This window comes from Poecilia mexicana, unplaced genomic scaffold (genome assembly GCF_051168715.1).
Source record: "Poecilia mexicana isolate PSO_F unplaced genomic scaffold, ASM5116871v1 scaffold_10, whole genome shotgun sequence".
Lineage (NCBI taxonomy): Eukaryota > Metazoa > Chordata > Actinopteri > Cyprinodontiformes > Poeciliidae > Poecilia > Poecilia mexicana.
The window spans coordinates 20,289,428-20,314,389 of record NW_028263379.1 but is presented as its reverse complement, the minus strand read 5'-3'; the positions used below and the strand labels follow the sequence as shown (position 1 = coordinate 20,314,389).

The 24,962-nt window shown below is 39.7% G+C and overlaps 1 protein-coding gene across 1 annotated transcript in view; it reads right to left on the bottom strand.

Moving 5' to 3' along the window:
• Positions 1-12,211, bottom strand: part of spock1 (SPARC (osteonectin), cwcv and kazal like domains proteoglycan 1) — a 118,585-nt gene extending 106,374 nt beyond the window's left edge. The window contains exons 1-2 of the mRNA XM_088009601.1: positions 11,842-12,211; positions 11,192-11,329 (exon numbers count right to left, since the gene is read on the bottom strand). Coding sequence (XP_087865727.1) covers positions 11,192-11,326 — 135 coding nt within the window. The 5' untranslated portion in view covers positions 11,327-11,329; positions 11,842-12,211. The remainder of the gene's footprint in view (positions 1-11,191; positions 11,330-11,841) is intronic.
• Between the last annotated feature and the right edge of the window lie 12,751 nt (positions 12,212-24,962).

Here is a 24,962-nt window from a genome sequence, read left to right as displayed (position 1 = left end):
GTCATTACTATGCTATAGATTTTAACCAGAAATGACATGCAGTCAAAAATATGAAGCATGGTGAAAAGAAAAAGAAAAATACGATTTTGAAATAAATCACTCGTCAGAGCTGAAAATGCAGACTGAATAACAAATAGGTTGAACAAATATTAAATATGATTTTCACGCCTCCAATTTATTTTGTTATTTTACTTCCCTCTTTAATTATCATACCTAAGCTGCTCTTAAATGCCCAGTCTACTGCATAATTGGCCTGCAGAGACTGTATTATTCTTTAATGCTTCTTTACTGATACTTTATATCTAGTCATTATTGTAGCCTGTGAAAGATCCTTTATTACTAAAAGTTATTTGAGTCAATCAGGTGTCTAAAAATGCTGTACAAGTATTTTTAGTAGTTTTTTTTCACTGCGATATGATCATCTACATTTATTTGCCTATTTTTTTTTTTAATTCCCACTTCAACATAACATTGCTCATGCCCATCACCTTATAATAATGCAAGTTTTGACATGCATTGGTGTAAGCAAACTAAGCATCAGTGTATATCAGGGTTCATTCTTCTGGATTACAAAATCTTTTGAAGCTTTATCTAACAGTTACATTCAACAAACACAGAAATCAGCAAAGTAAGACCCTGGTTTAAACAATAACAACGAAAAAAGGGTCATTTTAATTATCAGTGTTGATCATTTTCATCTGGCAAACTCAAACAGCTTAAAGAAGTGAGTACACGGAGGATGAAGGGTATAACATGAACCCTGATTCATTATGAATATTAGCTCTGCTTGTGCAGCGCAAAAGCAACAGCAATGTGTTTTTATTTGTCTCCCTCTTTATCACTTGGAGCGAGATCTCCAAACACGGAACCCACGGTGGCTTCACTGTCTTGCTAAGCAACATATCCGACAGCATCTCTTCAAAAAACTTTGCAGCTTAGCAGGAGAGCTTCATATCAGCAATCCAGAGGGCTGACAGAAAGGCGATTCCTACAGAGCAAGAATAAAACTTGGAGAAGCTGTCATGACAAAGTCAAGAGAGAAAACACACGTCGACGTGTTGCACTGATGACGGATTGCGCAATTCTCGCATCCCTTCGGCCTTGTGACTATACATCTGCTCCGCTCATAGCGCTGATGGGCTACGTGTTAAAGTTCGTCGTCATCTTCCTCTTGCACAGTTCCTGTTTTGCCAGCAGTGACCCTGCTTTTTCCCTTCCTCTCTGTTGTAAACTCCCAACTCACATGCACACACACTCACAAATACTCCACCAGACAACCTATTTGTCTCAGTTATAAAGGGGCAGCGACCTTTATCTTCCCCGTGTCCAAATTGTCCTCTGCTACCTTTTTGTAACTGGTTTCTCAAATACTAATAAATTATATTGAAACTCCAGTCTGGGTTACCTCTCCCTGTGCATTCAGTGATCAGTCTCTCCAAGACGTTGGGAGTAAATGAAAGCCTGGTTGTGTTTATGCATCAATATGCAAAGAAACAAGTCAGCAAGTGAAGATGGGGATGTTTCTACACACTTTAAAGTGCAATCACCGCTGTAATGATGTAATGATTTTTTTTTTCAGCAGGATTTTTTGGAAAAAAAAAAAAAAAAAAAGAAAAATTTAGATCTTGGACCAAAATATTTCATCTCGAATTAGAACAGTGACGGGAGAAAAAGGGGAGATGGCACAATGTTTTAAAAAGAGTGGCGAGCCAAACAGGCATAAATGATGCATGTTTGGTGGGGAGATTCGCTGAAAGGAGGCTTTACACGGGCGTCTAAAAGTTGTGGGAGGGGGTGGATCCAGATGGGGAGGCTGAGCCACACCCTGCCCTTCCCCCATCCCTACTGAATAACAATGACTGAACAACAAAGCCAATCTCTGCACGTAGCACACCAGGGCAAAGACAAAGATACACTGAGGACAGCAATTTATTTTGGATGCACAGGGGGGGGGGGAGAGGCACGCTTCCAGGTGTGAATGTGTGCACAGCGAGGCCGAAGAGCGCTAAAGGAGAACATGCATGCTCAGCAAAACCTTTTTCCTCCATGAATGAAATGAAAAGGTGGGGGCACGAATGCACAAAATAAGCAACCGGAGCAAGTTGGAAGTAAAAATAAAATGTCAGGTGCTTCCACCGCAGAACAACACCTGCTAACACGAATCCTCCTAAGTGATCAGTGAGCCGATGCTGGTGTTTTGACTGGCAGCTCTGAAGAGGCTGTCATCTCAAAGTGCTGCTGATAAACGATGACAACATTTAATTCCCACTGTGAGAGTGAGTCGAGACGGGCCGCTCTAATACTCAACACCCGCGCTATTATTTGAGCAATTTTTTTTCTACACGTCACCAGGTTCATCAACTAATGAATTGACAATCTGGTGCTTTGCAGGCATCCCGTGTCCTGCGCAAGTATGATTTAGTGCCTTTCTGCAGCCTCGGCGGCACGCAGTGGGGCAAACGGGATTTCAGTCTGAAAACAGCGAAAGTAAGAGAGGGAGGGAAAGGACAGGCAAATCCTTTGAAGGCAAAAACAAACAGTGGATTTAGAAGTGTTAAAACTAATTTTCCGCATCTTGACAAAAACAGCAAAGCTGCCAAAACGGTGACGACGGCAGTTTGTTTTGGTAAAAGGAGATCAGTGTTTGGACAAATCTTACAAGAAAAATTAACATTCTTTGTTACTTCTGTTAAATATAAATCAAATAATAGTGCTGTGTCCAACCACTGAGCAATATTTTTGTTGGAAAGACTACACTGCGTCCCATGGCAAACAGCGTAAAAATCCTGTTAAAATATCCACATAAGATGCATACAGGGGCCTAAACGTGGTTTAAAAGGTGCAAGTAGGGATTTCTCTGTCCAGGTACAAGCATTACATTCCCACACCAATCAATATTTCTTTTTAAATGATTGGTGTCAAAGTTACTGACTAAAGTGAACTGTTGCTGGTGGATTACTGTCTTTGAATGAGCTATATGGCTGCAACTTCTGCTGTCATTTTTTATTTTTTTTTTATCCGTCTTTTGTGCTTTCCCCTCAGTGTTTGCTGCATACAACAATTTTCACAGTGAAACTGTGCTAGTTGCTGCAGCCCCCCCATGTATCTGTGCTGGCTGTGCCAGCATATCCACAGACAGGAGACAGAGCTATATAGAGAGTTTCTGTAACGTTATTTATCAGTGTGTTACAATGTTTAAAACAGAAACAGTAAGTTCATGAAGCAGCTCAATGTTTTCTGTGAGCTTTGTCTGCAGACAGTTAATTTCGAAGATTATACATTATTTTACAAGTCAAATTATCAACCAAAGTCAAAGCAAAAGGTAAATGGCTAAACAACAGAAAGCTGTGCATGTCTCAGGTGATGCATTGTCAAAATGTAATAGTAGCTTTCTTGACCTAGTGAACTTGTGTACGAGCAGCATTTCGAGGCTAAATTTGGACAATATCTCTTTATAGAGAAATGCAGAGACAGTTGCATTCATATGTACACTGAAATATGACTTGAGTGCGGTACAATCACAAATAGGCCTAAACTAATGTAGAGCATGCAATACTGGTTAAATGTTGTGTATTATTCTCCACTATTATTTTTTTAACTAAAAGACAAGAACTGGTGGACATAAAATAGTCATAAATAGTTGTTCATGGATGTAAAGTGTGTGGAGAGCCCTTCCAGGCAAAATGTCCAACTCTTAACCCATTTTCTTCAGACTACAAAGATAAACAATGGAGGGAAATTATTTTAATGGGGGTACTTCAAAACATTTGTCATTTAATGAGCTTTAATCATGAATCCTTCATTGTCTTAACTTGCCTCTTAAAAAAAAAACAAAGATAAATCATTATAGAAGGCAGCTGAAGTGTCTAATCTAAACCCTAATCAGGAAGGTGTTTATTCTGGTACACTACTGACAAATACTGTTTATTTCACAAAGCTACAGAAATGATATTTGTGACAGAGAACAGCAGCATGTCTGTGTTCAGTGTGCCGGTGCTGTGTATGTTACTGCCTCTACTTTATGTAAATCAGCCCGGTTATTCTTATTCTCTGTGGCCTGAACTCTGTCACTAAATTTTGATTGGCTGCTTGAGTTTTCTTTTGTTTATTTTTGCCATTTCTTCCCCGCTGCTCCAGCTGTACTGTGCATATTCAGATATTTTCTCTCCTGACCAGAACACTTTGATGCAGCCAAACAGCACAGAGAAGCTGCAGGCTCACAACAAAGTTGACCCTGTCTGAAACAGAAGCGCAGATGAAGTCGGCGCCGCATACAAATGTGACTGGATTCTCCGCAGCTATTCTGTATTAACATAAAAGCGCCTGGAAAATTAAAATGGGAACTGTAGAACGAGCAAAATGACATATTGTTTTCATAAACAAGGACGGGAGATTAGGCAAATGCGGGACAAAGGTGTAAATAGAAGAAAAGATTAGGGGTGTTTGTAGTTTACTGAAACACACAGTTGTTTTAGCTTTACCTTACGGCTAAACAACGGTTATATTTTTTGCTAGCTCAGCAAAAGCTAATAAAAAAAAATCTGTAGCAAGTCTATGAATCAGAAATATGCTGCTTTAAAAGATATAGATTAAATATAAAGTTGCCAATAATAATAATAAAACAAGTTATTAATCCTTACAAAAAAATCCTTTTAGAAAAGGCATTTCAGAATGTTACAATTTGATGAGACAACTCTTGTGATTCTTCTATTTCTGAACAAAATGCACAGAAAGCAGACCTTCAGGAAAATGTGTCCCTGGAGAACAGCATATAAACCAGATTAGTCAAAAACAGGTAATACAAGCCCTAAGCTATTACAACGGTAGATGAGAGTAGACATTACCTCAGAAAAGTGAAGCAAATTCAATCAAGACATTCAAGAAACCTGCAACAGATGTGGAGGGGTTTATTAGGCCACTCCGTTTCATTATTTTTGGTAATGTAGAGTATCCATACATGAGGTTTTTCTAATTAGACTGGAACTTGATCGCAGGGTCTTCTTGCTAGGTTTTTACTCAAAGTGAAACCAAATTAAAAGAGCAAATAGGATAATTGCACTTACCTGGGAATTTATGGATAAACCCTGTATCACAGAAGGGTTTGAGGAACTAAGTTCTTGCTTAACCCTGAAAAAAAAAAACCCTCTGCTATTCTCAAAATCAGACATGATCTGTTCCATAAAGTATGGGGTTGTTTCATTATCTACATGAAGGACAATGATTATTCAGTGAGTGATGCGACTGAAGAGTCATTGGTGCATCCGGCTTGTTTCTTTTCTCACTGACTTTGTGACCTGATTAGTTGTACGCTCTTATCTTTGTTTTTCTATGTTAACCAAATGTGTATTGCATGACTCCTGTTCCAATATTATAGGTACCTGCACATTTGGACTATTTTTGTTCTGATGTTCTTTTCTTCTTCCCCATTTATGAAAAACTCAGACCTATTTCTGAAAAATAAAAAAAAGAAAAAGAAATAGAAAAACCAGTGTGCTGATAAGACAGTTTAAAAACATCTACTAAAAAGCTTTCCTGGACTAAAATTAGACAAGATAAAAATAGTTTATTCAGAGAGCATCACATCCCTCCTCCTGCACTTCATAGTCCAGTGATTAGTACTCGACAAAAGGATTAATCAAACCCTACTTTTCTTAACTGAACTCTGACTCCAAGTCTTGGACAGGCGCCTCTGCCTGAGCATGGACACTCATGCATAATGCAAGAAGTAGCAAATGGCTCATCAGTGGGGATGCCGAGTGAAACATGGCAGGCAGGGGAGAGCAGCAAAGAGGAGGAGTCACAGAGGGAGGTGCTGGGGAAAAAAAAGGGAGAGAGACAAAGAGGGCATGGCTGAGGGAGCACAGGGTCACAGCAAGAAGAAGACCAGGAGCATAATAGTAAAATACGTACAAAAACACTGAGTTTATGACTCAAAGAAAAAAATAAATAAATAAATAAGAAGTGTAATGAAGGAAATGGCTTACAGGAAAAATGAAATCGAAATAAGAGCTGTGATTTGCATGTTAGAGATAATAAAAGATAAAAATAGTGGTGAACTATTCTGTGAAGCTTGTATCCCGCATAGCAAAGTAATTATCCCTAGTGCACCAACCAAGCCAGAAACTTACTGTAATGTACAAGTTTTTCAACTCTTATTCAGCAGAGTGCAATCCTCTTTTTAATACCGAGAGGACAACACAAAAAAGTAAAACACCTTAAAGCCGCACCACAGAAATCTGTTTTGTTGACGTTGGAAAGACTGTGACAGCACCAAATTATTACTTATGTCTTCCCTTCCTAGTCATATTCTTTTTGTAAATGCCCAAAGAAGCCAAAATAAAATTTTTACTTAAAATGTACACATCTTCTCAAGATGTGTGTGCAATCCCTACGACAATGCTCTGTAGGAACTATATAAAATAAGAAAAGAAAGCCAAATTATCAGTAGTGATTATTTATATTGCAGTTGTCAGCTAAAGCTACACAATCATGACAGATCTTATCACACACCTGTCACATAGTGTAATGGGAGATTATCAGTTGTGATTGATGAAGAACAAAATCACAAATTTCTCATGAGTGCTAATTTTCATTTGGGGCATATGGGAATACAAAGTGAGCTTCTGAGTATGTCATGTCACAATCACTCTTCTTCAGCATTTGTTTGTTACTTGGTTAAATTTTCCAGCTTGCAAGCTGAGGTCAACTTTGATTGGTATTGCCTTATTCCCTAATTCCCATCTATAATTCAGTATATCTTGGGAGAGTGGATGATCTATAGATCAAAACTACTTAATCTATGCAGAAGACAATATGATTACATCCTACCTTTGTGTAAAGCTGAATGGGTTTCATATGCACACATGTTCATACATTCATCATGGCCATGAATCAACTGAATTATATTTTAGTTCTTGTTTTGACCAGCTGTTTTCCCTCAAAAATTATATAAATACAATTTTGATCATTTTTAAAATATCAGAACAAAAATTACAAGTTATAGAGATAAACTGGGCATTGCTGGATTACAAGGGTTTAAGTTTACAGTAAAAGATATTTTGAGTCACTAAACTAAAAGGGTGTTGAGCAAGGGAAGAAGTGCCTGGATAAATGTTTTACGGTCAGATCAAACAAACGCTGAGCTATTTGGTCACATTTATGAAGAACTGTGTTTGGAGGCATCACGGTAAGGCTTCTTTAGCTTCCATGTTCAACAAATGGTTCTGTAATAAAATCACTCAGATATGGCACTCTACTTACACTGTGAATACACGTTCATAAACCTCTAATGAGGTCTATAATATCCTTCTCGCTTGGACGTTTTCAAAAGTGACACTAGTCTGGGCTGGAACTCACAGGGTTCATATAAAGGATGTACCACAGAGGGAACGGAAAAAACAATACAGTGACCGTTTGCTTCTTATTAGTTTTGGTTTCAAGCATCACTGCTACTGAAGGAACCAATCTTGGTTGAAGTTAAGCAAACTGTTCTGTCTCTGTGCACTTCAGCACACCCTGTCCACTGTTAATCAGCACCAGTTCCACTGGGTTTTTGCATTAAATCGTCCAACCAGCTGGTCACACAGACCGTCCACATCCTTCAGCCACGATGCCAGCAAACCCTGACTTGATTCAGTCAGGACAACACTGTGACTACCTCTCTTGGCAGTTGAGAGGCAGAACAGCAGCGGGGTGACTTCAGACCCAAATGTCATGCCAATCCTTTCAGGAAGAACAAAATGGCAAAAAGGAGTCCAAGTCCCAGGTGTTTTATATTAAAAAGGATTTCATACTGGGATGCACAGTGGTGCAAGTGGTAGCACTGTGTATGTGCCCATGCATGCATGGCTTCTTTGCAGGTACTCCCATAATCCAAAAATATGACTGTTAGGTTAATTGGATTTTCTAAATTAGCCTTATGTGCAAGTACTGTTGTTTGTCTTGTAAGTCTCTGTGTTGCCCAGAGATATGTTGCCAACCTGTCTAGAGTGTATCCTCCTTCGCACATGTGGACACTGGAGATAGGCACTAGTTCCCTCGTGACCCTGCATGGACAAGCAGGTATAGACACAACATGGATGCACTTTCGAATAATTAAAAAATCTATGTTAATTTGGTGGTGGCAGTATCATCATCATGTGGGGTTTTACTGCCAGAGGTGGTGGCACATTGCACAGAAATGATGTGAAAATAAAGATGGCCTACTTCAATTTTTTTTAACTACATCATCAGCTACAGAGTGAAACAGACATAAACAAAAAAAAACTATCTTGAAAATCTGAACCAGGGTATATTTATGTAGAGTTTATTCCATAAAATATAACAGTTCAGTTTCATCTTGCAGAGCTTCGACTAACTTGTATAGATGCATGTAGACGTATTTAGTTTGTTTGTTACCGACACTTAAATTTACAGCAATCCCCCACCGCATAACCGATTTCTAAACAGAGCCACGGTTTAATGCTGTTGTACTTTGAGGCATACTCGTGCAAATTTAATTTGGGTGACAAAGAAGAGAGAAATGAGCAGCTAAGTATGGAGGTAGAAAGGAGACACAGCAGAGCGAGCCACAGCCACTGTTGCAGGAGACAAATTGCAAACAGCAGGTTCCTTCGTGCGATAGGTCAGACAACACACACTCGGACACAAACACACGTAATCACCGCAGCAGCTCCTGCATCTGTACGGCAGCAGAGCTTGAAATATTCAACATAAATGTCACCCCTATCTACTGCCATTCCTTTCCCCTCCTATTCCTGCTGACTCCCCTCCACCGTCTCCCATCCCCCACTGACAGTTTGCCATTAACAAGTTTCATTTGCACAGGAGACCAGAGAGCAGCATTAAGAGAGAGCAGTGGAGAAGCACACACACCAGGTAGTCGAGCCCTGGCTGAGAGCAGGCTGTCATGAACATCTTTCACATCACAGGTCCTGTGCTGGACCAAGATGGCCACCTCTAATAAGGCCAAAGTTACCCCTCAGTCTGCCGAAATGTCTGGGGAACATGTTTGCAGGGAGACAAGGACATCATAGAGTTGAGAGCGTGGAATCACTTCTGTAGCTGTCAGCAGTGAAATAACTTGAGACTGGGCAGGTTTAGCACTGAAGATACTCTCTGAAAAAGGTTCAGAAGAGATTTGGAGGTAAATTTTTCTTACTCCAGCTAGTCAGAGGAGAATCTTGTCCCAATTCTTCAAAAGACACCAAGACACAAATAAAAGCTCTGAGTGCAAGGATTTGTTCTCCGTTTATAAAATATTTAATGCAACCTAAAAGGAACCCAAGACACGGAGGTCCTCAAGGATTTGGCTGAGTTGGAGATCATGCACTAGCCGGGGAAAAACAGTGTCACATCAAGATAATTTAACAGAAACAATATTCCTTGGAATATCTCAAATCCAATCCTACTTCAAAAACATGGTAGCAAAGTCTGGCTTCTGTTTATAAAATGTTTTCTAAGGAAACCCAATGGATTGCAGCAGTCCTTCTTCCTGAATGAACATGTGGTGATAGTGGAATAAAACTTATGTTTTAACAGCGTCTGGGATGGTATGAGCTGGTTAGATTATGCTTAATTTGCACATTTACAGGATTCAGATCATTTGTTACCACTGAGAAAAAGACTATTTCTACATCATTTAAAGCACTTCATCTGATAGAAATCTGATCTGTGCAGTGCGTCTGTGCTTATACAGCACACAAATCCAATGATGCAACATCGTATAACCAGCTAGAAAAACCACATTCTGCACTATTAATTCAAGTAGACTAAACAAACGATTGCAAGAAGGAAAATACATCTATTGATCAGAGCTCTCTCAAACAAGACAACATTTTGCCTTTGTTTAAAAAAAAATGGGGGAATGCGGGGGGAATATGTGCTGATTCCAATTTGTTCTTGTGTTGCCTGAAAAAGAATATAGCTTTTTAAATTCAACTTCTACTTTGTTGAAAGTTTAAAAATGTAAAATCACCCCAAGTTTACCTTTTATCACTAAAAACACAAATTTGACTTAACAGATCTAGAATGTGTTGCACTGGAGTGATAAACATATCCCATGTTTGACAGGACAACTATTAATTACTGACTCTTAATCTTGCCTGGCAGAAACTCATTACTGACTGAACACCATGGCAGTTTTTCAGACCATATTGGGAACAGAACAACCATGTTCAAAACGGTGCTCTGCTCAAATGAGACCATACAAACTTTTTGGCACACATGCAAAATATGTGTAGAGAAAAAAACAAAACTGCTCATCACACTAACCACACCATCTCCATGGTGACACAAAGTTGGCAGCATCAGGATGGGGCTAAATATTGGGCAATTATGGACGAAAGCCTTATAGAGCAAGAGAAAAATTGCTCTAAAAGCTGAGCCATGACATTAAACATACAACCCAGAGCTGCATTTGGTTTATATTAAAATATAGCCATGTGTTCAGATGGAACAGTCAAAGTCTAGACATGGATTTATTGTGTTTGTGGCAAGAAAATTCGTCTGCACAGGTGCTCTCCATCCCATATGACAGAGGTTGAGTTGTACTGCAAAGAATAACCAAAAATATAGTTTTCTGAAAGAGCAAATCTACGAGAGTTTCAAAGTATCCACAACTTTTTAATGGCCAAAAAACCCCAGAACAAAACACAAAAGTTTGTGTCTTTAACCACAATATATGTTTGTATACATTTAAAAGGGGATCAATACGTTTGAAAGGCACTGCAGGTGGGTTTTCTACTTTTCTACTTATTGTAAAAAACCTTCAGTGTTTGTAAGTTAATGTTTTGTATGAGCCAAAGAAAGAATAAACGGATAACGTGTCAGAATGCCAACACTGATGATGAAAATCAGGCAGCGGGGAAACAACTCAGTCATTCAGAGCGGAAGATAATCATTCCGCCATGTGCAGCAGAGTAATGCCGTTTGTCCAAAAGTCTGACTGGCTTTTTCAAGCAGGGTTCCAACCTGCTGAGTTTCTACAAGGTGGATTACGCCTGCTGGCAAGAGCTCAAGTACTCACTGGGTGTATCAAGGGCGACGTGTGCACGCGCGCGCACACACAGATCCACACATTAAAGATAAACCCACACGCGCACATTTACGCACAACGGATCTAACTATATGTTCATTTTGGAGGGGCAAGTTCGTTTTGTTGTTGTTTTTGTTTTCTTGCAGCGCAACTCACATCTCTGAATCTGTTCCAGGATCGATCCTTGTTGTACTGAGCCACGGTGCCCGGCCATTTCTCGTGACTGATAGCGTAGACCGCCGTTTCGGTGCTCAGCAAGAGAGCCAAGGCAGGTAGCAGAAAGAAGAGCATCTTCTGTAAAGCAGAGAGAGAGAGAGAGAAAGGAGGCTGACAGGGGGAAAAGCTCATGCGGAGGTGGCTGCAAAGAGTAGGCTATAGAGAAAAGTCTGATAAAGCACTTTAGAAGATAAAGAAATGTTACCGGGAGCCTCGTGAAGAATTATACATGCAATAATTTAAAAAAAAACTTAGCAGGAAAAAAATAACAACCACTGTTTATATTTGGGAGTAGTGTCATAATTGCTCAAACTGCGTATCCTTTGTCTAATCGGATTATAAACACAGAGTTGTCACCGCGACAGATGGGGCAAACAATTACCCCTCCCGCCCCCTCCTTCCCAGCGTCCACCACCCCTTTCCTTATTAAGCAATTAACGGCGTTAACACAATTACCACCGCCTCGCAGCTTTGTCCTGTCTTTTTTTCTGCTTTCTCCATTAATCACAAACTGTTACATTTCATTTCACGTTTTTTTTTTTTTTTTTTTATCAATTCTATCAGGTTCCAACAGCAATTTTTTTGCCTACCCGAGATAGTTATTCGGTGTCCGATCTGGAATGAAAATAAGTCCAAGACGGCAGCGGGAACTCCTGTAGCACCCGGCTGCTGGTGGGACTGACTGAGCTAGAAAAAAAAAAAGAGCGAAGCACGGAGGACAACTGTGGGGACCGGGAGCTTTCTCCTCCTCCTCGGTCATCAGACACCGCCCCCTTCTCTCTCTCTCTCTCTCTCTCTCTCTGTTTCTCTCTCTCTCTCTCTCTCTCTCTCTCTGTCTCTCTCTCTCTCTCTCTCTCTCTCTCTCTCTCTCTCTCTCTCTCTCTCTCTGTCTCTCTCTCTCTCTCTCTCTCTCTCTCTCTCTCTCTCTCTCCTCAGCCCTCACCGTGTCATTGATTTTCCGCCGGGGAACTTTTTTTTTTACGCTCACACCAAAGCGAAGGCTGAATTTTGGAGTCATGTCAAAGCACTGTTCTGCGTGTGCAAACACCAACTCCGGTTTAGTTACGCGCGCCTGCTGTACTAAGTTTCACGCCATAACGCACATGAAACAAAATAAGAGCTGTGCTTGTACTGGTGCTCATGTGGAGAATGGATTAATCTGATAAGAGCACGTTTTAGAAACAGGGCAAAGAACGCTGTTAAAAAGCTCATATTTTTAATTAAAGTAGGCCTCCAGTTATATATAGGCCAAATTACTGGGGCTCCATTGTGAAAAGCAAAATCTTTCAAATCTTTCATATTTAATCAGTGCTCATCACCCACTTTCGTTTTATTTCATTTTTGAACATTTCTAGTGAAGTTATTGCTCTAATACTTGTGTCAGTGTTTGGGGCAAATAAGAATAATGGAAACCACTCCTCTCTACTGTATCTGTTCTGTTCTATTGACTTGTTTTGGGGCCAGGGGAGCAGTAACTCAGTGCAGTTCTATTTCCCCAAGTCTCACATGAAAGGTTTTTCTGTTTTAGCAGTTTTGGCTGCTGTCACTATTTTCTTTGCTGATGCACACATGCTTGAGAAGTGGGCAGCTGCTATGGATGATTGTGATTGATATCAGATGCCAGAAGAAAACAATTTTTGTTTTTTGTTTTTCAATGTTTTAAATGTAATTTCCAATTAAAAATACATTTTCAGTTATGTTTGGTTTTTCTTTTCCTCTTCACCATTTTGATAGATGGTATTTTTTTTTTATCTAAGTGCTATGTCCAACTATATTAAATTATCTTATGTTTTTCTATCCATCTGCTTCCATCATATTGCACTAATCATGTTTCTATGTCACCGATCACACCAAATCTGAACATAAACAGCCATTGTTCATGTCTGGATTTGCCACATCTGGATTCTTCTGGGGCAGAATTATGATGCACATCTCACCTCAATCACCTAAAGGTCAAATAAAATTTAACATAGCTGCTCAGACTGCAGATTCTGTGAAAACAATCAGATGTGTGTCTGATTCAGTACCACATATGGACATGGCAAAATTCTGGTTTTCTTGGAAGGGGGGCCAAAAATGTCTGAAGTTGAATATCTGTCACATGTGGTCAAAAATAAAACTGAAAGTGTCCTGTTTCTTAGGAAATCACTTAAATTAATACTATTGGATATGATTAACCTTATGAAATAGGATTTACCCTAATCTGTATTTTTTTTATGTTTTCAACCTAAAAAACAAAACATGTTGCTTTTTCCAATTAAATTTGCCATGTCAGTGTTTTAACACAATCAGACTCAAATTATAATAAGCTTGACAGAGATTGATCACTAAGTGTAACAGACTTTCTCTTGCAGCCCAGGAATATTTCTTTGGGGTTCAAAATGGTGAAAGTAAATGTTGAAGAACACTCTATGACCTTCTTACTTTGCTTAAGTGAAGTATATTTACTAACTTTTTTTTCGGCCCTGACTGCATTATATCCATAAAGAACACGATAAGCAATGTGTCTCTTCTAGATGTACATTCTTCAGTTTGTTCTCTTGTACTGTGAAGTACAAGAAAGGACTGGAAAGATTGAGTGGTAGGCTTAATGGAAAAAGTAGTTAAGAAGCCCAATGTGGACAAATTGGAGTTCTGAAAGGGTTATACATTATCTATTCATAGAGACACGTCTTACAATAAATGATATTCAAAAATTTACAAGCTATCTAGATGCAAGTTTTAAAAGCTTTTTCAATTGTCGGCTAAATTTAATCTAGAACATCTTATACTGAGCAAGACTCAACCATGTGCAAAATACCAAAGGTTGTATGTTTATTCAACCACAAATACAAAACTTGCAAAAGCAGCAAATAAGTTGGTGTTAAAAATATAAGCTCTCTATTTGCAAAGACATGCTAGTTCAAAAGGATCTGTCATGCACTTTAGCCTATTGATTGTGAACCATACGTGCATTCAAGCATCCAAAAGAAGGCCTTTATGTATCTTCTGTGTTTAACTCCGGGAGCTGATGCAACTGTTATTGTTTTTCTAACATTTTTAGTCAAATTTTACCACTCTTTTATTCCAGTTAAGGCCCACTTCACTCAGGTATTTTTTTTTTTCATCTTTTTTTTTTCTTTTTTTTCCTCTGAGGATAAAACAAAAGAGCAGCTTTAGGGTTAACCAATTTTAAATAAGAATATTAAAACTTATGGAACAAGTGAAGGGGAGAAACTGCATCCTAGCAGTAAGTTTACAGCTTCACTCTGAAAGTGCAGATGGCAAAAGAAAAACGACAGAGGGCAAACAAAAATGATGAAACAAGACTCAAGTCGAGTGCATGGATGTGTGTAGGTGTGTCATAGACAAGGAAACAGGAAGATGACTCTTGAACGTGTGCACCGGTGTGTGATGGACAGTGTCTTAATGAGTTTTATGTGTGTGACTTTCATATAAGTGGCTCCGTCCATCTGTCTGAGAATGAAGTTTATAGATGACGCATGTCTGGTCTCCCCTGGTCTAGAAGCTGAGAGAATTCCAGCAAAACATAACATCTCTGTCACACAAAAAATTTACATTTATAGTGCTCTTCGGGGCATTCATAAATCCAATTACCGATGACGTTACACACAAGATGAAAAGAGAAAACTCAAAGAGCATGGAACACACCAGCAAATAGGATAACATGTAGAGAGATCTTTTTTTGTTTGTTTGTTTTATAAAGCTGTAGTTGAGAACATGGTGTTGATATACCCCATCTAAAAACAGCATTCATTCATTATCTAAATAGTAATGAGACTATGTTTAGCCTGTAAACACATTAAAATTCCATAGAAGAAGATAGATTCTTTCGGCAAGATCCCTTCGGTTGGATTGTATTTATTTATTTATTTTTTTTCTGTGTTATTTTGGCTGCTACTATATGTAATCTTCAAAGCAAGGAGTTGGATGGATTTTGTTGTTGCTCAGTTTTATATCTACAGGAAAAGCCCTGAGAACAGAACAGCGTTTTTTTTTTTTTGAAGGAATTTATCCGTTTCAACAAATCAGGGGAAAACCTCTATTTCAACATGGATCATGGAATCACCCCTCATCATCTGAGTGAATCATAAAACACCCAAACAGACCCTATTTACAGTAAACCCAGCAAACTCAAACTGAGCAAACTCAGAATGACCACTTTCACTTCTAAGGAAGTTGAAAAATAGAAGTGCTTTCCTAGCTCAGATTTGAAACTCTGCAGACTTGAGTATCATCTCAGGAAAAAAAAAAAAAAAAGAAAAAAGGAAAACCAGATAAGATTGGCCAAAACTATTGAATGCTATTTTTGGAGCCAGGTTGTAATGGAATCATAGCGCCATCCGAAGGACTACTAAGTTGGATTAGAGACAGTATTGCAATGATCTCAACAACTAAATAAAAATAGTACTTTTACAAAAACTCTGTAATGTCATTTCATAAACGGTGTCACATTTTTAATGCTGGAAAATGATCAAACTGTTGTGTTTTTCTTTTTCTTATTGTCTTTACACTATCAGAATTTCAGACCGCCCTGTGGCTACTCTCAAGTTATAGCTAGTAATTTATTTTATTTTCAGACATTTTAACCTTTCTGTTCAAGCAATTTTTAAATAGAGCTTTTGGGATCTTGACTGTCTTCATTTATTTTTTATTTGGCAGCAGAAATGTCATATTTAATGTAATACAGCACATACTGTAGGGCAACACTCTTCCTAGGAGCTGTCTATGGTGCTGGAATTTACCGCACATTTTAAAGTTGTAAAAAAAAAAATAAAAAATAAAAAATCCAGTAAATCAGAAAGTGACTGAAGCATCTGTATACTTCCTCTTATTTCCCAAGGCAATTGCATCTAAACAAGAAGAATCAACAAACTGCACTTAAAATTGCTGGAGGACAATTTTTGTTTGCCAAGGCTAAAAGAAAGCTACCTATTTCTCCACTGTTCACCTTTTAGCAATAGTATAAACTCTGTGGCAATGGATGACAGGTTTAGGGGCTCAGCAAAAACACAAATGATAGAACAGATAAAATATGCATGTTTGGCAGGTTTAAAGGAAAACTGTGTGCAGAGGAAAGCCTTCAATGGCGATCACCACTGCTGGAAAGTATGGTTAAACCTGTTATTTGGAAATAGAACATTTAGTATTCAAAATAATGAACCAAAGTCAACATTTAGGTGACATATTCAACAGAAAAAAAAATAGATCTAGTGCTGTAAAAACACTGGAAATCCCTTGGATGCAGAAAACTGTGAAGCACCATCAATCGTATTGCTAAACCACACTGAGCAAGATGTAGAATTGGGACTTCCCAAAGATTTCATGTAGCGTATCTCACACAAAGTTCAACCTAAACATATTCATCACTGGCTGACACTGACAGATATAGAACATTCAAGCACAACCTGAATACAAAGTAGAAGATGAAAAAAGAGTAAAACAAAAACGACAACAAACAGGAAAAGTCTGCAACAATGAAAGTTTGTTCAATCTCAGTTTGTCATTTTCTCACAAAGATGACAAAAACACAGACAGCAAGGCAGACAGTTAGCCAGTGGTCAAGGACGTGAAAACGAAGAGTGAATTTATAACGAACATAACAAAAGAAATTTCACTAATGACACAGAATATAAATACAACAGAAAGAAAATCTGAACCTGTATTAACACTGAGATCTAGTGTTGTGATCGGGGTTCAAATTTCCTTCAGCATTTGAGCTGATATTCCAGCAACCCAGAGGACATGAGAGGAGAACAGTTTGGTATTATAAACCAGCAATGACACTGAGAGGTTATCTTCTTACAGCAGCCCACTGTTTGAGAGGACTTAAAAGGAACAGAGGGTACACTGCAATGCAGTACTGCACCGAAAAACCGGGGCCTCCCTCCTGGGTAGCACTGAAGAGGCAACACACAAGGTCACAAAGGTTTCTTGACTCAGGTAGTCAGGAGAGTGTTTGTCAGGAGGGAGTTACTTGCTATAAAAACGAAGTGTTATGGCGAGGAATTTAATGCTGTTACCTGGTCGAGTGCCGACTAACCTTGTCTCTTATTTCATTTCTTTGTATTTGAGTCTCAGATAAATCAATTTGTGAGATTCATGCTCAACTTTTTGCTCTTCAAGATAATATATGCATATCTGAAAAACTTGTTCTCCAGACAGTGGAAATAAGGAGTTTTAAAGGTATTTAAAAATAATAATTCAGAGCCAGAAAACACAAAAACATCTCAAAGGTATCACTGTTCATTGTTTTTCAAAGCAAACCATTATTTTAAAATGCATCCTTCTGAAAAGTGTTCACCAAAACAGAAAATTTTTGTTCTCTGGAGCTGCACCATATGGAAAACTATCACAAAAACCATAGAACTGATTCATTTTTTCTTGGCAATTTTTTTTATTTATTTATTTATTTGTTTTTATGGAAATTCATATGTTTGGTAAATGCCCCGTCACCAAAAAAGAACTACGTTCTTATTTGGTGACAAAAAAAGAACATAGTAAATACTGTTCTCATGCAGGGTAGGCAGGCCACTAAAAGGAAACAGTCTCTGACACTTTTTGCCAAAAGATTATGACTCAACTAGAATTTAGAGTTAAAGAAAAAGGACAAAACCTAAGCCCAAGGCTATGACACTAATATATATCCAGCTGAACTGTCTTTTTTTTGTCTGTGCCTGAATGAAAAAAAGCAGAATACCATAAGAAGAGAACATGTGACTGCAGACACTGTTTATATTTTTAAACTTCCTTTCCATCCTCCACATGAGAGGCCTTAACCTGAAGTGGGTTTTATCAGAACAAATGACATATTGATGTGAGAAAACTAACTGTTGATGGACCGATACAGTTTGAGTACTGTGGCTCGCTCAGAATTACGTTTTGCTGCTTTTATTGTAGTTAAATCTCCTGAGTAAAATAGAGACTTATTATGTGGAGAAAAGTGAGACTTGGACAATAGCTGCATGGCTCACTAATAAAAAAAAAAATATTGAGCAGGTGTTTTTCAAAAGCAACTGTTTGGAAAAATTGGAACATTAGACTACCATTACAATGAAATTGGACATGTCTAACCTGAAATACTGACTGAATGAAAGTGTTTAAAAAGACGGTATTTGCTGTAAACAACCGCGGTAACGTGCAGGCTGACTGCAGTTGCTGCCGATCACTTCATAATCCCTTTGCTTGATGTCATTTTGCCAAATTTCTCAGTTACTGCCCTCACACAACAGTTCTTGTGACTTCCATCATGTTCGGAGCACCCAGTTTTGTTCTCCAAATGTGATATCATCACCACTCATCAACCAGCATCCTTGGTGAACTTGACGAAGGTTTCCAGTTATGGATATGAAAAGAAATACATCTATGATGATATACAAGCTTCAACAAAGTTGAAAAGAAAAGAGTTCTAAATACGGTATGTTTATATACTGTTTGCCTTTCAAGGACAATGTGCAACCTGTTATGCATTTAGATTAGGAATATATTTAAGAATACAAAACTCCAAGAGAAAAAAAAAAAGGTTTTTGAGCTTCTCTTTCAACTCTGATTAGTATACCTCCCCTATAACACAGAGCATCATATGTTCCAAAGGGCTTCCTTTTATGTAAAGTCATACTGAGCAGATTTATCAAGAATAAAACTAGTTTAAATAAAAATTAGGATGGAAGATTTCAGCACACTATAACACAAACAGTCAGAGCCAATGTATTATCACCTTGTTTTTTTTTTTTTGAGGAGGAAAGATACATTTCGACATCTTCTCGCTTTGCACAAGTGTAAGCACACCCCAGTTCAATACTGAATTTTCAACATGATATAGTCTTTTTTTTTCTACCCACAAGAGTTGCTAGAAATCTAGCAGCTGACCACAGCAGTGGGTCCACGGCTGCCTTAGAGTGGGAGGAAATAGATAACCCTTATCAAGTTTTCCTCAAAGGGAACTCACAGCCGTGAAAGCTAATTACACTCAGACTCCATGGAGAACAACTATAAAACTCACTGATCCATTGCATGTTTTTATGTCTGAAAAGAGATGTAGGGCCAATTTGTTTTTAATCAGAGTTTCTTCAAACACATACTCAAAAGAAATCCCTTCAAACATATTGTAATGCATTATCTATTGTGGGCATTTCCAGCTAATTAAAATCTCCAAGAAGAATTAATTGTTGAACCCATTCTTCCACAGTTTCTCCAAAGTCTCATTGAAGGTGTTGATTTAGCGTTTTCTAGTTTTTTGTTGTTTTATTTTGTTTGTTTGTTTAGTTTTTTTTGTAATACTACTGTCTGGGTTTTCCTAAAGACAGTTCAAAAGTCCAGACACTAATTGTTATTTAGTTCTACTAAAACATTTCCAAAGACCTTAGAAATCAGTTTGGTTTTGTTAAAAATATTTACAGTTCCTGAACATTTTCACATTTTGTCCATCTCACAAACCTTAATGTATTTTATTAGAATATCATCTTGATACTTATGGTGCACATTTGTTTTTATCTTTTCTGTTTCCCCACATTTTACAGCAATTAGAATTTTTCTTCTTTGAAAAATAGTGCAGGCTCATTCAAAGCGAATGAGAAATCGCTGACTATCATTTTTTTTCTAACATAGATTCTCAATTGGACTTGGGTCAGATCTTTAACTAGGCCAATTTAACACACGGCTGTGTTTTAATCTTAACCATTCCACTTTATTTCACAGTTGGGGAGGTTTGCTCAGGGTTTTGTGCAGTTCAGTTTTAGCTCTATTTAGTCCTATTTCTTCTCTCACCAGAGCCACGTTTGCTGTGTCCCCAGTGATTTCAAAACTGAAAATGGGACTTCTTATGGTTTATCCCGAACAATGGCATTCATCTTTTCACTCCTACGTAGGTCAAATTTATGGAGTGTATAACTAATAGGTGTTCCATCAAAGATTTCTCCCACTTGAGGTGTGGATTTCCACAGCTCCTCCAGGAATACTGTGGGGCTTTTCTCTGTTGCTTTGATAAATGCCTTGGTACACACCAAACAATTCAGCTTTTCTTAACAACTCAAATGCTGTTAGGTTTTATCTGGGTTAGCCTGACAAAAAAAAAATGAGTTAAAAACTTGTGACTCTGGAGTTGAAGTCGGCAATGTGCTGTTCTTTGATTAACTCTACAGCTTAGCTATGTGATCACTGGACGTCTCCTCCACTCTGAAATAAATCAGTAATAACTTAATTCTAGTTGTTTATAAGTGATAATGTTAATTTTGTTGATTACAAATTGTTTGCTTAGACTAGAATTTAACAGAATTTTGAATGGCATTTGAACAGATAAGATCAGCAAACTTGTAGCAAAGAAATCATGCATATTTCTGCATGAACTTTAAACACTGTGTCATGATTTGATGATGATGGGAGTGGTGAGAGAGACGCCGGGGAGCCCAGGTTGTCATGATGATGAAATATTTAATGAAAACCAGGAGGAACAACGGAAAATCACAGGTAGGACAGGAACAGGACACAGACGTGGGACGAGGGTGAAAACACGACGAGGATCCAACAAGGAACACTGACAACAGGTGGGTGTCAGGGTTCCTGTGTGTGTGTGTGTGTGTGTGAGTGAGGCATCTGTTCCAGCGAGGATCTTGGTGGAGAACCTGGGCAGCCTACGCAGGTGGATCTCATCTGCCTCATCAGTGTTGGGGATAAAGGAGCAGCAGAACATTCACTCAGTGCTGGATGATTAACGTGCACCGGTAGTCTCTCTAGCCGTTTCTTGTGGTTACTAGTTGATTTGATCTGTCTCTGCAGTACTTTACCAGTGGTTTCAAGTCCCTGTGTTTGCCTGCCTCTAGGTCAGTCTCTGGATTTTCTCTGGACCAAGTTCCTTTGTTCTCTCCTCCTGAGGATTTCCCTCCAAGTCTGCCTGCCCGCTGTTCCCTCCACACCTCTCCACCAGTTCTCCGGCTCCAATCATTACCATCCTCACTCCTCTCAGGAACCTCTGTGACCTATCTCCACACTGGACCTTGGCAATTCCCCATGCCTCAACCATAGCCATTCTAAAGTAAGCCTTTTCTCTGTGCATCGCTGAACATCCATTTTTTGAGCCACCAGTAACCCCGCTCTCATTCCAGGCACCTCCGATTGTTTGACACTACCGCCCCTCAGAGGACAAAGAAGATTTGTCTGTTGACTAAAGAAAGAGAATAAAAATCTTACCTTACTCTGGCTTGTTGATTTTGCATGTGGGTCAGAAGGTTAAAGCCGAACATGGCAGAATCATCCAGCCAAGTTGACCCAGCAGAATCAACTCCTGACCCCAATTTAGATCATGCTGTACTGGTCCGTCATGACTCTATGCTGCATTCTTTATATGATCAACAGACGAATACTAATCAGCGTTTAGATCAATTTGCAGGAATGCTTAAGGAGCTTCACCAAAAGCTTGTTTCTGCTAGTCCTCCTCCCGCTGTAGGGCCACCTCCTGCCGCAGATTCACTCCCCCCCCAGGCCAGTGCTTCCACCAGTCCTGCACAAAGTCCTCCAGCGTCCGTTCGTCTCAGAGAGGTCTCCCCACCCACACCTGAGCCCTATTCTGGTGAGATGGGTAAATGTGGGGGTTTTTTATTGCAATGCTCTCTAGTTTTTTCTTTTTCACCCCAAAGCTTTCAAACAGATGCAGCAAAGATTTCGTACGTTATTGGTTTGTTAAGGGGAAGAGCGCTAAAATGGGCGGAGGCTAATTTTGGACAGCAAGTCGTTTTTCAGGGAACTTATGACTCGTTTGTGTCCACATTTAAACAGACATTTGGGTATACTGAATCACGTTCTGATATCACCCGCAAGCTGTGGAATTTGAAGCAGGGTCGTCAAGCTGTAGCAGATTTTGCTATTGACTTTAGAACCCTGGCAGCCTCTTCTGGTTGGAACACAGAGGCATTGAAGGGAGCTTTTCTACAAGCTCTGAACGAGAACATTAAAGATGAACTGGCTTACAGAGATGAACCAGGCTCATTAGAGGATCTAATCTCTATGGCTATCAGGATTGACAATAGGGTCAGAGACAGGACCCGTTCTAAGAGAGAACTGAGTATATGCCCAAACAGAGTGGAATTCAATTTTGCCCCCACAGATCAATCCCCAGAGGAACCTATGCAAATAGGAAGAACCAGACTGACTCCTGAAGAACGACAGCGTTGCATGAGGTCTGGCGCGTGCCTTTACTGTGGTCAAACAGGGCACTACATTGCTAACTGTAAGAACCTGCCAAAAGACAAAGCCCATCATTAGCTACGGGAGAAGTGGTGGGCCACTCTAAGAAAGCCTCCCGTTTAACTCTACCATGTTCACTGATTACAAGTAATCAGTCCTTTCAGACATTCGTTTTAATAGATTCTGGTTGTGAACAGAACCTTATTGATGATAACCTTGTAAATCAACTCCAGATACCCTCTGTTCCTCTTCCAGCCCCAGTCTTGGTTTCTGCACTTAATGGTAAAGCCTTACCTGTCATAACTCATCGCACAATTCCCATTGAGCTTTTGGTTTCAGGAAATCATCGTGAGGAAATCACCTTTTTTGTATTCCCTTCTCCCCAGTCTCCAGTGGTTCTAGGCTATCCATGGCTTCTCCGTCATAATCCTCACCTTGATTGGAGGAACAGTCGGGTAGAGTCCTGGAGCACATACTGTCTGTCATCGTGTCTTCACTCTGCTCTTCCCTCAGTAGTTTCTCAGCCTGCAGATGAACCCTCTCCAGCGGACTTGGCCAGTGTACCATCTGAATACCATGACCTTCGCATGGTTTTCAGTAAGTCAAAAGCTCTCTCTCTTCCTCCTCACCGTCCATACGATTGTGCCATTGACCTACTTCCAGGAGCACCACTACCTACCAGCCGTTTGTACAGCATATCCAAACCGGAGAGGGAGAGCATGGAGAAATACATCAGTGAGTCCCTTGCTGCTGGCATCATCCGTTCATCCACTTCACCTTTGGGAGCCGGGTTTTTCTTCGTTGGTAAGAAGGATGGAACACTCAGACCATGTATTGACTACAGAGCCTTAAACCAAATCACTGTAAAGAATAAATACCCACTGCCATTACTTGCCTCAGCTTTTGAACTCGTTCAGGGAGCCACCCTTTTTACTAAACTCGACCTCCGTAATGCTTACCACTTGATCAGAATCCGGGAGGGAGACGAGTGGAAAACAGCATTCAGGACACCTCTTGGCCATTTTGAGTATTTGGTTATGCCCTTTGGCCTCATGAATGCACCTGCAGTGTTCCAATCGCTAGTCAATGATGTCCTCAGGGACTATCTTAATCAGTTTGTCTTTGTTTATCTTGACGACATTCTCATTTTTTCAAGATCTTTAGAGGAACACAAGACACATGTCCGCCTGGTCCTCCAGCGTCTTTTGGAGAATCGGCTGTTCATCAAGGCGGAGAAATGTGAATTCCATGCCTCTTCAGTAACATTCCTTGGTTATGTTTTGGGAAGCGGGCAGGTGAAGACAGATCCAGCAAAGGTTCAAGCAGTCTTGGACTGGCCTACTCCCACGTCTCGCAAGCAGCTTCAACGTTTTCTGGGGTTTGCTAATTTCTACCGTCGTTTCATTAAAAACTATAGCCAAACTGTTCTTCCCCTTACCCGCCTCACTTCCACCAAGGCTAGTTTCAGTTGGTCACCTGAAGCTGAACAAAGTTTCATAGATTTGAAGAGGAGGTTTGCCAATGTACCCATCCTCATTCAACCAGACCCATTTAGACAGTTTATTGTTGAAGTGGATGCCTCTGATTCAGGAGTAGGGGCAGTTCTGTCACAGATTTCTTCCATTGATAACAAATTGCACCCCTGTGCATTCTTCTCCCGTCGTCTCTCACCAGCGGAGAGAAACTATGATGTAGGTGATAGAGAGCTCCTGGCAATAAAGATGGCTTTTGATGAATGGCGTCACTGGTTAGAGGGGGCTGAGCATCCCATTGTTGTCTGGACAGATCACAAGAATCTAGCCTACCTTCAACAGGCCAAGAGATTAAATCCTAGACAGTCTCGCTGGTCCCTCTTTTTCTCCAGGTTCAATTTTACCATTTCTTACAGACCTGGATCCAAGAACACCAAGCCAGATGCACTTTCGAGACAGTTTTCCCCTGATCATGACATGCCTGAAACCACAATCATTCCACCATCAATTATTATCGGAACTCTTTCTTGGAGGGTTAGAGACCAGGTTCTGGCTGCTCAACAGACTGAACCCAGTCCCATTAATACACCACCCAACCATCTGTACGTTCCTTCATCCGTTAGAGCTCGTCTCATTCATTGGGCCCATACTGCAAAATTTTCTTGTCATCCTGGCATTAACAGAACAGTCTCGCTAATCAGACGAAACTTTTGGTGGCCATCTTTGTATAGAGATGTCAAGGACTATGTGCTTGCCTGTCCCATTTGTGCTCGCAATAAAACTCGCAATCAACCCCCTAGTGGGTTACTTCAACCTCTTCCAGTTCCCAATCGTCCGTGGTCGCATATAGCTTTAGACTTTGTTACTGGACTACCACCTTCACAGGGTTTCACCACCATTCTCTCTATCATTGACCGCTTCTCTAAGGCCTGCCATCTAGTTCCCTTACGTAAACTTCCCACTGCCATCCAAACTGCCCATCTTCTAACTAAACATGTGTTTCGTCTGCATGGCATCCCCTCAGAGATTCTGTCGGACAGAGGTCCACAGTTTGTTTCTAG